Below are 12,679 nucleotides of genomic sequence, written 5' to 3'. Positions count from 1 at the left end.
ATAATAAATAGTGGTGAGATGAGGGAATGAGGTGGAAAACCAAGAGAGAAAAGTTTCACGAGATGGAATGGAGTGAGTCCTCAAAGGGCCCCTAAAACAAGGAAGGAATGTTGAACTGAAACCCCTGAAAATAAAATCCTGGCTACCTGGCTTTAAGGAAATAAAATACCTACATTATTTTAGTTATTTATGTTGCAGGAGTGGCCAGGAGCCCCAGTCACAGACCAGTACCCTATTGTGCTAGGTGCTGTACAAACACAGATGAAAAAGACAGTTCCCTGCTGCCCCCAAAGAGTTTACAATGTAAAGATACATTATATGAATCTAAAGCTATGTCTACTCTACACGGTAGCTATGTCAGTCAAGGGTGTTAAAGAGGTGTGAGCCTTCCCGGCGTGTGCTCCAAATGTAGACGCAGTTATACCAGCAATCCTGTGCTTTTCCCAATATAGGTTTCAGAGTAACAGCCGCGTTAGTCTGTATTCGCAAAAAGAACAGGGGGACTCGTGGCACCTTAGAGACTAACCAATTTATTTGAGCATGAGCTTTCGTGAGCTACAGCTCACTGCATCCGATGAAGTGAGCTGTAGCTCAGGAAAGCTCATGCTCAAATAAATTGGTTAGTCTCTAAGGTGCCACAAGTCCTCCTTTTCTTTTTCCCAATATAGCTTGTTTCATTCAGTGGTGGTGAAATAAACTACCAGTAAAAGCATCCACACTAGGAGCACCTTACTGATATGGTATACCTAAATACAGATTATGGGTTGGGAAACTTTCCTTTCTTTATTCTAAGAGCAGCTATATCAACACCAATCTGAAGCCAATTAAATCCACCATCCATCTTGGTCTTTCCTGACTTCCCCACTTTAGAAAGGGTTGAAAGCAGATCTCCATAGCTGAATGGGAAAATAAGGAAGCATACAAAGCCTATTCTCTGTACCTTACAGCAACTCCCCTGATCTTCAGAATTACTCTGGATTGCTCTTATAACAGATCTTTTTTTTTTTTTTAAAGAAATGTTTAACCCACCTAACCCTCTGCTATCTCTGCCTCCAGCCCTCTTTCAAATCATTCGAGGAGAGGTAGCTAAAATCTCCGCCTAATCCATTTGCCAGTATACAGGGGCCAGATACCTGGGTAGATCTCTGAGAAAAGAGGTGTTGAGTTGATTCTGCTAAAATGAATCCTGCAGCTACTGCCTGAGTGCTTTGCTTCTCCCAAAACGAATGGGCTTTTCCCTCCCTGGCTGCATGGAGACTCTCTCGCTCGGTCGCTCCAGGCGGAGTTTTCAATCCCCTGAGGACGGATATCATTCTCTGGTGAGGAAAAATCCACCGCTTTCTCTCTCTCACACACACACACACAGAGTCTCAGACAGATACGCACACACCCCCAGCATCTGGGCACCCGCTTGCTTCCCTCTAGCATCTGTAGCTTTGCCTGCAATTTCTTTATAGAACAGTGCTGAGCCGGAAGGCTATTTTTTATTACGTCTCTCTCTTTTTTTTTTTTGCACATCTGGCTGCACCTTACAGCCCCCCCCCACCCCCCCATGCGCTGGAATAGAGACCTATTTCCAAAGATCAGGATCCCCCAGCCCGCTTCCAGTTCAGAGAGGGGTACCGTAAAAACAGGAGCTGCTGTGATGCCTGCTTTTGAAGAAATCGTAGCTGGTTTCTCTCTCTTTCTGTCTCTTTCCCCTCTCCAGTTCCAGGACTTTGAGTAGACGCAGAAAGACGCAACTGACTAAAGGTGAGTCAATTTCACTTACGCGGTTAATGCAATAAGGTAGGAGATGAGGCTTAGGGGGTGCCTCAGACATGCTCAAGCCAAGGAGGAAAGAAAGAATGAGACAACGTTAGATTGGGTCAGGGGAAAAGCCAGATTCTGCTCTGAGTTGCAGGGGTGTAAATCCGGAGTGACTTCACTAACTTCCTATTTACACTGATCAGAATCCGGCCCTGTGATCAGTCATCTGGCAGAACCCCCTAAAGATCTTATTTCACGTGTTGGTATAAAAGGTAAAGCCAAAGAATTAGGTAGGAACCTGCTTGCCTGCTTTGACCTTCTCAGAAGGGTTTGAATATGAGAGGGGGACGGGACGGGGGAGGGGGAGACAGGGAGAAGCATGTTTCAAATCAAAAGCGAAAGGTAAAAAAAAAGAGAAGCGGGGGGGGGGGGAGTCTGCTGATTGACGCAAACAAATAGCTGGACTCGGGGGAAGGGAGAAGTTGAGAGTGTGAAGTTTATATCAGCTGCTCCCCGAGTCTCAGTATTCAGAAATGAGATGAAATCTTAGATTACCCAAGAGAGGGGAGCTGAGTGTTGTATGCCCATCCAGACCCGAGGAGGTGCAATTTTAAACATAGCCCAGGTTAACCTGCTGGCGGATTTGCTTTCTCCTCACTGCAGGCAGGGAGGGTTTTTGCTCTGCTGCCCTAACTTTCATTGAGGTGGGGGGAATCCCGTCCATACATTGTCAGGGTTTCTTTCCCCCAGAGCTTCAAGACTCCTCTGTCGTAGGCGCGGAGCAGATCTGACGCCCTCTTCTGGTGACGGGGAAATGGCAAGGTCTTTCCTGAGGAGCTGGCTGGGGAATAGTCAGGGAAGATGAGAGAGTAATTTTCCCCTTGTAATTTCGTTGAAAGGTTGAAAAACCCAGCAAAATCCCCAGCTCACAGAGCTGCGGTGATTTATTCCGGCCCCCCTACCTATGCTAGACCCTCTGAGTACAGAAACACAAGCCCTGCCCGAGAGAATTTGCAGTCTTTTTGTCTCCCTGTCTCCAGAGTAAACGGCCTTGTCAGGGCGCTGTCCCCCGTCAGCTGCATCGTCCATCGAGGCTGCCCACTCCCCCAGTCCTGCTCCATGCGCCGCCGTTGTGTTTTCAGTCTGACTTTAGATGGTAAGTCCCTGGAGGAGCCTCGACTTTCTGCTCCGTGCACATCTAAGGGGGTAATAAATGCGGCTGATCAGATGGTAGGAGTGGGACAGTTTCTTTCTCTCTCCTGTTAGTGGGATTGTCTGCGGGCAAAGATCAGTTTGCTTGAAAGGCGGGAGATGGTGGGGACACACACACACACACACACAACTTCCCTGGTCCATCTCAGGAAATTCAAGAGCAAACTGCCTGATAAAATACATACAGGAGTATTGTTCCCCTTATCCTGCAGCAGCGTTTCTGATCTGCAAGGTGATTTCCACTGAGTATCACTGGGTGGCTGTAGAAAAGCAATCTTCTTCCTGGAAGGCAGTGGAATATTAAGGAAGCAGATATTGCAGTTATATTTGTTTTAAATTAGATAATTCTTTCTTTCTTTCTTTCTTTCTTTCTTTCTTTCTTTCTTTCTTTCTTTCTTTCTTTCTTTCTTTCTTTCTTTCTTTCTTTCTTTCTTTCTCAGACAGAGCAGGGTTAATGCAACAGGGATGCATGTCTATTACACTACCCCTTTCTGCCTGTTTTCACTGCTCCCAAAGGGTCTGGGGGGTTTTGGCTTCATTTGAACACACTGGGCAGATTGGGGATTTCAGGAATAATTCACAGGTGCACCTCACTGCTGCAGGGCTTGCTGCTGGAAGTGCAGCGATATGCTTTGCAACTCACTGGAATATATTTCTTGCTTGGTCTTCCTGCTCTGTCTGGCTGAAGGTATCTGTGCTTTGTCTGGCCCCAGCTAAAATACCCCACTGGGTGGCATCTCCGTCTTCTCCCGAAGAAGGCTGGATGTGTCCCCTTCTGAGCCTGTCAATGGTCCTCTGACCACTCGAATGATGCTGAATGCTCCTGTCCCATGCAAACCTAGGAATGAGGGCCAAAGTTAGAGAGGAAGGATGGTGCAGTGGTTCAGATGTTAGCCTAGGACTTTGAAAATCTGCATGCAAGTCCTTGCTCTGCCACAGACTTTCTGTGTGACCTTGGGCAGGTCACTTAGCTTCTATTGGCCTCCATTCTCCCTCTGCAGAATGCAGATAATAGCCCTGCCCTACCTCACAGGGATGTGATGAGACTAAATACATGAAAGATTGTGAGGTGCTGAGACACCATGGTAATGAGGGCCAGAGAAGGCTCTCAGATGCTGTTCCTAGGTTGTTTGGCCAGTCCCAGAGAAGAGGGAGTGGCAGTCATATCATCAGAGAGAATTAAATAGCAACTGGCTAAGTAAGAACTAATATGTCAAGAGATGAGTTTTCAATACACATATTTAAAAACACCTGATTCTGCTTCGTGGCCTCCATCACTGCAAATGGTGTGGGTGCCTTTCTTCAGGGGAGCTGCCATTTTACAGAGGTTTCCCAGCAGGAGCCCCATAAAGCTGCATTGGGAGAACCAAACCCCTCCAAATGGCATGTCCGTGGGGGATGATAATCAACATGCAGGTTTCAGATTCACATTTAAATGTACAGTAACTCCTCACTTAAAGTCGCCCCGGTTAACATTGTTTCATTAGTTTGCTGATCTATTACAGAACATACTCATTTAAAGTTGCACAGTGTTCCGTTATAAGGTTGTTTGGCTTGCCATGCTCTGCTCACCGGGCACTCCTGCCGGAGAGTGGGGTCGGGCTGCGGGGGCTTGCCCCGTTCCACCCACCCAGTGTTCCAGGTGGCGAGCGGGCACGCCCCCCACCCCGCTCCCTGGCTGGGATGCCAGGTGGGCGGAGACGGACAAGCCCCCACACCCCGACCCCACTCCATGGCAAGAGTGCCGGGCGGGCGGAGCCGGGAAAGCCCCGTGCCCTGACCCTGCTACACCCCTGCCTCAACCAAGCTTCACAATCATCATTTATGTGTACAGTATTGTTTGTTTAAAGTTATTTAAAACTTACACTGTATATGTATATAATGTCTTTTGTCTGGCAAAAAAAATTTCCCTTGAACCTAACCCCCCATTTACATGAATTCTTATAGGGAAATTGGATTCGCTTAACAGTGTTTCACTTAAAGTAACATTTTTCAGGAACATAACTACAATGTTATGCAAGGAGTTACTGTATAAGCTGAGAACTGGCGTGGGGTGTGGATGGAAGATACCTAAGTGTTGCCAGTTGATTATTAATCACCATCTCTGCAATCAGGAGGCATTGTACATCCACATAGTGCTGTTTCCTTTAAGGTTGCAGGAATGAAAACTGCGATGAAGTTTTCATTGATCATTGCTTAAAAAAAATCATGCAAGCAAAAAACAATGAAGTAGCATAAAGGTGCATGCAAGTGCTGAATGTCTGCCGCCTACTTTGAGATCCCTTGGGATAAGCTACTCTATAATATCTAGACATTTACATTTCATAGGAGTTTAGAGCTGAGTTGACAGCCCTGGAGACTAGTCATCCAAAGAACAGGAGAAGTCCAGGCAGAGAGTCTGCAAACTTCCACACATGGCCCCATTACTGAGCTGGTGAACTCATCATGTCTATATAATACTTAATCCTGCCTCATTGCAGGGGGCTGGATTAGATAACCTAGTGAGGTCCCTTCCAGTGCTACATTTCTATGATTCTCTGATGGAAGGACCAGCAACACTGACAATTCTGATGATGGGGTTTGCTGTATAGACAACTCTCCAGGCAGAAATTGAGTCGAGAACCCCAACTGGAACAATTCACCAAAGACTGTGGTGGATTCTCCATCACTGGCAATTTTTAAATCAAGACTGGAAGTTTTGCTAAAAGATCTGCTCTCATTCTAACAGGAATTATTCTGGGGGAGTTTTCCGACCTGTGTTATACAGGAGATCAGATTAGATGATCACAGTGCTCCTGTCTGGCCTTAGAATCTCTGAATCTCTACAGTGAAGGGAGTTGTTTGCACAGCCCATTAGTTCCTTGGCGTCCCTCCTGAGGCTGCCAATAAGGGGCCAGTTGCGGTGCTGGTTTTCGTAATGGGGATCCTCTTCCCAACGGGAACTGAGCTTGGAACACCAAGCTGCTTTTGCACGAATCTCTGAGCAGGCAGCAGGGGTTAAGAATCCTCAGTCACTACCAAGCTGGGCTGGATTTGAACCAGTGAACTTCTCTATAGCCCAATCCTGGTTCACCGAGCCATCCAGTACCCTGATAACAGCATGATAACCATAAACTGCTTGGATAGATTCTGTATCTTTTGGGGGAGCCACGCTGCAATTAGCCCTCAATGCGGAAGCAAGTGGGGAGAGGGAGCAGAGCTTCCTGCAAAGTGTGCAGGGGAGTGAGGGCACTTCATTGGTTCATGGCAGGGCTAATCATGAAGAATAAAGGGTGGGAAGGAATGACGTGAGAGTACAGGGCTGGCATCTGGTCTGCAACCTTTCAGGGATCAGAGATACCGTATGTCCCTCACCCCTCCACAAGCCCCTGTCTCCTCTGGAAGTTCCAGATGGATTCTGGTTAATCTGCCAGAATTCTTCCAAGAGTTCTTTAGTAACATGTCTCTTCCTCAGCCCCAGCCCAATACAGCAGGTGGCTTAGAAGCACACCTTGGGTCCTTATCGCACAGGGTAATTTCTCAGCCTTAACACTGCCACTGTCCGCACAAATTCCTTGCTGAATACATCCCTGTCTGTAGCATTTTGTTCCAGCTTGGAAGTCTGGTTTCCATTTGTCTACATGTTTTTGCAGACCGGGTTTCCTCTTGCCATTCTGCTGCTGTAGTTTTTAGCAAAGCCTCTGTAAAAGGCAGCCAGCTATGGGAGCAGCAGGGCACAGATCTTGCGGGGCCTGTATCTGGAAGAGATCAACTCACCAGGCAGCCCACATCAGCTTTTCAAAGCATGCCTGGGAATTGGCATTGGCATTAACTGGGAATTGGTCCTGCTTTGAGCAGGGGGTTGGACTAGATGACCTTCTGGGGTCCCTTCCAACCCTGATATTCTATGATTCTATGCCACACCCCCTGCCCCATTTGAACAGTTCCTGGGGCACCCCACCCAATTCAGTGACTATGTGGGCACCCTTTCGTGTATGTTCCTTTAATCATGGGAAGAACCAGGCAAGTTGCTGTCAGGCTAAAAATATGAGGGCTCTTTCTGTGCAGAGTAGAGGCTGGTGTTGACAGGCTGGTAACACACCCGCAGATTTCACAGAGCGACCCTTATCTGCCTTATCCACCCTGGGAACATATTGCAAGCTCTGCTCAAGCAAGTTTCCTTTTTCTGTTTTTGTTTCTCCCTTGCTGACGTTCTTCCCTTCTGGAATAAAGAGCTGGATGGAGAATGCGATTACAGCCCTTTGTGGGGCCACCCAAACTTGGTGACACAGCGGGATGTATTGGCCAAAAGCCAGCCTTCCCAGTGTGTGAACCAGCTGGGTTGGGGTCAATGGCAATCTGGAAGCTAACTTTTGCTAGGACCAGGATCAAAAGCAATGCACCCACCAAAATATTTGCTTATGCTTGCATCTTCCTGGAGAGATGAATGGAAATTGCTTGTTTGAGTTTGTTGGCATTAAAAACCTTGGAAAGGTCAGCTGCAAGCTTCCACAGCAGGGTGATAGCAGCCCTGTAGATGAATCTTTGTATCCCCAAATCAATCTGTAAGAGACCACATAATTAAAGAGCAACAGACAAATCCTGGACAAGTCTGGGGGCCAATTTTGCCTCAAGTATTTCTGCATTCTGGTCCCCTTGTTGTCTCTATTAAGAGGATGTTTGCCTGAACACAGGATTTTGCCCCTGCTGCTGCTGCTTATTCTCCACCAGGAGTCCCAGGGTGAAATCCTGACCCCACTGAAGCCAATGGCAAAAATCACATTGATTTCAGTGCGGTCAGGGTTTTACTCCTGTCTTTGGCTCAGGCTTAATCCTGTAAATTCTTTGAAGCACAGGCAGCTTGCAAAGAGGAGATGTGCATCCACTGGGCTGTGCAAATGTACTCAGCAGGGGGTTAATCCTACCTTGGTGAGGTTTTGCCATTGATTTCAATGGGAAGCATCATCAGCCCCTGTGTGCGTATGCATTCAGTCACCATTGTAGCCTGACCCAAAGTTTGGTATATATCATTGTAATTTGAGGATTAACAGATTCTTGTCCCAAGATCAGGCCCAGTAAGATTATTGTAAAATTATCATCTAGTTTGGGAACCCCGATGTGCACAGGTGCAGCACTCACACTATAGGAACTCTCTTTATATATAAATATACGATTTATTAGTACTTTAGCAAAGTTTTACACACACACAAACGCAACAAAGCAGATAGAGATAATGCAGAAAGTATATTTGGACGGCCACACTTACACCCTGGAATGTTAACCATTATCTTTCTCGTCACCGTCAGCATCCTCATCTTCCCCGGTGGCCATCCTTCTGGCCCCTCCCAAGGTCTACATCTCTCCAGCCTATCTGCGGCCCCTGGGATGTTACTTTTATAGTAGGTTATGCTGACGCTGCCAAGTCCAATGCATATTCAATAGAGGTCCTTATTTGTATTTCCTCCCCTTAAAGTGTCCGTTTTTTATAGGTTAGTACAGGGGTCTCAAACACGCAGCCCGTGGAGTTATTGCTGCGGCCCACCAAGCTCCCTGTGCCCCCCCCCGAGTTATTTCTTGCAGCCGCCAAGCTCCCCTCCCCCGCCATCCCCCTTCCCCCCCCACCAGCACACTGTGTCCCTGCTCCTCTGCCTACCTCGAGGCGCTTCCCTCTGCCAAACAGCTGTTTGGTGGTGCTTAGCGCTTTCCGGGGGGGGGGGGAGGAGCAGGGAGCCGCACGCTCAGGGGAGGAGGCGGAGAAGAGGTGGGGCAGGAGCAGGGATTTGGGGAAGGGGTTGGAATAGGGGGAAGGAGAGGGCGGAGTTGGAGTGGGGACTTTGGGGAAAGGGTTGGAATGGGGGCGGGGAAGGGGTGGAGTGGGGGCAGGGCCAGGGGCAGTGGGCCCTCGGGCCAATGTACTAGTCCTCATGTGGCCCTCATGGTGATTTGAGTTTGAGATCCCTGGGTTAGTATAGGTATGATGTTACCCTGTTAGCATACACGTCAACTGGCTGTCATGGCACCTTTGCCGTTGGAGGTTCTGTCTGGAACCTTCCGGATGCTGGCGTCAGCGATGTTCTATGTGTGGCTGATGTCAGTATTCTGGACAAAGTTTCCCCTCTGGCATGCCACTTTCAGTTCTCTATAAAACTTATGAGTTACTTAAGTTTATCTATACCAAAGGTTACAGGCCCCAAGCCTCACACTATCTACTAAAGCCAAATCTTACGGGATAAAAAGCCTGTAGGTTCCTTGCCTTACTACTAAATATAATAAAGCAGAATAACAAAGCAATGAATATAATACAGGTAAGCTGGCCCACGGGGCTACGCCATACAGTACAGTGGAAAGCACTATGCATGTAGGTTCACTAGACTCAGAAGAGGGTGTGCCGGGGGAGCAGACAATGCCTGGGGCAACGGTGTTGAGCCTTTATCCGTATTATGGAAATGAGAAATGCAATAGCCATTTTTTGGCCAAAAAACTGGTGATCTTCCTAGGGCCAGGAAGGAGTACAGCTCAGGAGCACTGGCCTTTCAGGGAGGTAAACAGCCCTAACCTGCCTCTCTCTGCTCCCAGGCATCACCGTCGTTTCCACAGCAACCTGCTGGGATGTCCCAGTTCTGACCTGGTTCAGTGGATAGGGCATGGGACTAGGAGGGCCAGAAGACCTTGGCTTCTAGAGCCAGCTTTTGGTCTTTTGGGGACCAGGACTATTTTTCTGTTGTATGTTTGCACAATGCCTAGCGCAACGGGGTCTGGGCCCCTGACTGGGGCTGCTCAGCACCACGGTAATACACATAAATAATAATAAATATGATCTTGGGCAAGTCGCGTCACTTCTCTGTGCTTCTGTGAGATGGGGATGGGGATACCTGGCTTCCTTTCGTGATGCTCTTGGAGATCTCCAGACAGACGTTTCTGGGTGCGGCTGTTATTCAGGTAAAGTGCTTGGAAATGCTGACCACAGATCAAGGTTTGAGAGCCATTACCCTACCATACATGCACATGCTACTTTTCCAGGGACTCGAGTTTTGGGCCTGGACACATCTGATGTGTCAAGGACAGATCTCCATGTTGGAAGCCATAATTCATCTGTCGTGTAACAGGAAGGGGTGCTTAGTTACTACAGTGGTGGGTGCTATTATGAGACACCAGCTAGAGAGAATAAAGGCCTGGGATCACATAAAAGCCACGTTATTTCTCCCTGTCTAGCATGTTTTATATTTTCCCCTTGCTATCTCTTACTCAGATACAATGAATCCAGTGGACCGCTTGAGAGAGAGAGACAGCTGATAAGCAAGTGGCCACGTGATTATGCAGACACCCCACCATGCCTCTAGTAGACTGGTACCTCCGCCACTCGGTTACCATGTGGCTGCTGCTCCAGAGCTTTGTCCTGATGACCTTTTGTTTCCATCCGGCCACTACCTTTCCTAAAGGCTGCTACCATGCAGAAGAGGACGGTTATAAAACCTTCCGGTGCAGCAAAGCTCAGCTCACAGAGGTCCCTAAGGACATACCCAATGACACTAACAAGCTCTACCTGGATTTCAACCAGATTGCCTTCCTCCCCGTTGACACCTTTCGGAACCTGCCAGTCCTGCTGGAGCTCGATCTGTCTCACAATGCCATTGTCAGGATAGAAAGTGGGGCTTTCCGGGGCTTGTCGGAGCACTTGCATTCCCTGGATTTGTCCTCAAACAAGCTGGTGTCGGTCAATAAGGATGTCTTTAGCAATCTGAAGGCCAAGGTCAATCTCTCCAGCAACCCTTGGCTGTGCGACTGCAGGCTCCAGGAGCTGATCAGGACAGTGGACCTGGTTGCTGGGTCCTCTGGGAGCATCGTCTGTGACTCCTCTACTAAGGAGGAGCATATTGGCAAGCCCTTCCTGCAAGTGGTCACAGACATGGACTTCTGCAGTGTTTACAAAAAGACCACGGACATAGCCATGCTGGTCACCATGTTCGGCTGGTTCGCCATGGTGATCTCCTACCTGGTCTACTATGTCCGGCAGAACCAAGAAGACGCCCGTCGGCACCTTGAGTACCTGAAGTCCTTGCCCAGCAAGCAGAGGAAGTCAGAAGAGTCCTCCACCATCAGCACCGTGGTGTGACTGAAAAACCGCTCCCTCCTGCCGCAACCCCAGCAAACGTAGGACCCCTGGGGGAGTTCATGGAAAGACCCCTGCTGAGTTTCATGGGTATTCAATCAGCTCCATAGACACACAATGGCCAAAGAGGCTGTTAGTTAACAACAACAACAACATTAGTTTTGTCCTTTGGAAAATAAACAGATGGTTTCAGGAGACCCAGCCCCGCGTGTTCAGAACAAAACAGGAGCAGGGAAGGCTTGGCCTCTATCCACAATTCTGCAGAACAAGAGCCAACAGGGCTGTGATCCACAGCAATTAGTGAGGGCTCAGTGAAACCACGGGGGATTTGGGCATCTGTTTATTGTGTTGAATAACAGAGGGAAAAGAAAAGAAACCCAGTGTGTCTCCTCAAGCATACAGTAATTACGCAAATGATTCCCCTTTCAGACGTTAAACTTAATTTTAAAAGAATTTTATATACTTTACAGGACTCCATTAAGGTGTTAAAAAAATCAGTGGTTCAGACACTCTCTGTCTACTTCCTTCACTCTCAGGAAGGGATGTTTCCAGCAACCTGGCGATGCCCCAAGAAGACACTGCAGAGTCTCAGAGAACAGTGTTGTACCCTTACTATATAGTCCTCCTGGCTTTTGCGGAATATTGGGAATACTGGGTATCACGTCAAACTAAAGAGATTAAAGCAAATCCCAACTGCTGGAGGGTGGTATGAGCTAACCCCTCATAGGATCTTGAGTTAAAAGTTCTACCCAAAATATCTGCCCCTTCTTCCATCAAAGGGCCAGTAAGGTCAGTGAGAGCTGAAGATGCTCTGCACCTCATAAATTTGGTCCCTAACAAAGATATGAGGCAGAAAGGGATTTTATCATTAGAGATGGATGAGTCTGTTAGGATAAAATAAAATCCATCTCCGTGCCCCTAAAATATCCCCCTCTTTTAGAAACAAATCTGAAATGAGCTTTTTGAGGTTCTGAAATGTTTACTTCACTTCTGCTCGCCGGGACTAGAAAAGTCGAAATGCGAGCCATCCTCAGAGTTTTTCCAGCCACAACAACACATGCTGGGATTCTGCTGAGAGAGCCCTTCCCCTGAGATTGTCCATAGACCTGGAGGGTCCCCCCGGGGTCTCAGTCATAGGTAGGATATAAGATATACACATAGCAGGTCCAGCCGCTAGATGGAGGACTCTGTGAATTGGGAAAGTCGTGCTCCAGTGTGTCTCTCCAGCACTGGAACATGCAAAGGAAGGGACACACCTTCTGGCATGAGAGAATCTTCTCATTTGCAGTAAGGGTTCCAAACCAGAGGTGTGACTAGCATTCAATGGCTGAGCCTCAATCTTACTTCCCTGCCTCAACCACATGAACCGATTTATAATGTATTTGGGGGTAGGGCTCTCTGTAGCTTAAACATTTACAAGTCAGCCTGCTTCGGCCCAAACCACTCAGCTGGCTCAATATGTAGGACCCTTTGGGTCTCCTACTTTCCCAGTGGATACTGGTCATGGCCAGAAGGCATTGCCTTGAAGTGGGGAGTTTCCTCACCATCTTGTATCTAACTGCCTCCAGAAGAGAGGACTTTGGTCATCATGTTTACTTTAGGACTCACAAGTTTGTCGACCTATCACTG

General features: G+C 47.9%; 1 protein-coding gene across 2 annotated transcripts; it reads left to right on the top strand.

The window, feature by feature from the left end:
* The first annotated feature begins 1,629 nt into the window (after positions 1 to 1,629).
* Positions 1,630 to 11,747, top strand: LRRC3C (leucine rich repeat containing 3C). Of its 2 annotated transcripts, XM_073326088.1 has the most exons (3): positions 1,630 to 1,752; positions 2,790 to 2,905; positions 10,190 to 11,747. In XM_073326088.1, exon 3 carries the CDS (start codon positions 10,271 to 10,273, stop codon positions 11,051 to 11,053), a length of 783 nt encoding a protein of 260 aa, XP_073182189.1. In that variant the 5' UTR covers positions 1,630 to 1,752; positions 2,790 to 2,905; positions 10,190 to 10,270; the 3' UTR covers positions 11,054 to 11,747. The 2 variants fall into 2 exon arrangements, with proteins under 2 accessions (XP_073182189.1, XP_073182190.1); XM_073326089.1 differs by lacking the exon at positions 1,630 to 1,752 and having other exon boundaries at positions 2,662 to 2,905.
* Positions 11,748 to 12,679: the final 932 nt, after the last annotated feature.

This window comes from Lepidochelys kempii, chromosome 27, assembly GCF_965140265.1.
Source record: "Lepidochelys kempii isolate rLepKem1 chromosome 27, rLepKem1.hap2, whole genome shotgun sequence".
In the NCBI taxonomy this organism is placed as follows: Eukaryota; Metazoa; Chordata; order Testudines; family Cheloniidae; genus Lepidochelys; species Lepidochelys kempii.
The sequence above is the reverse complement of the archived record's forward strand: the minus strand, read 5'-3'. Positions and strand labels throughout refer to the sequence as shown.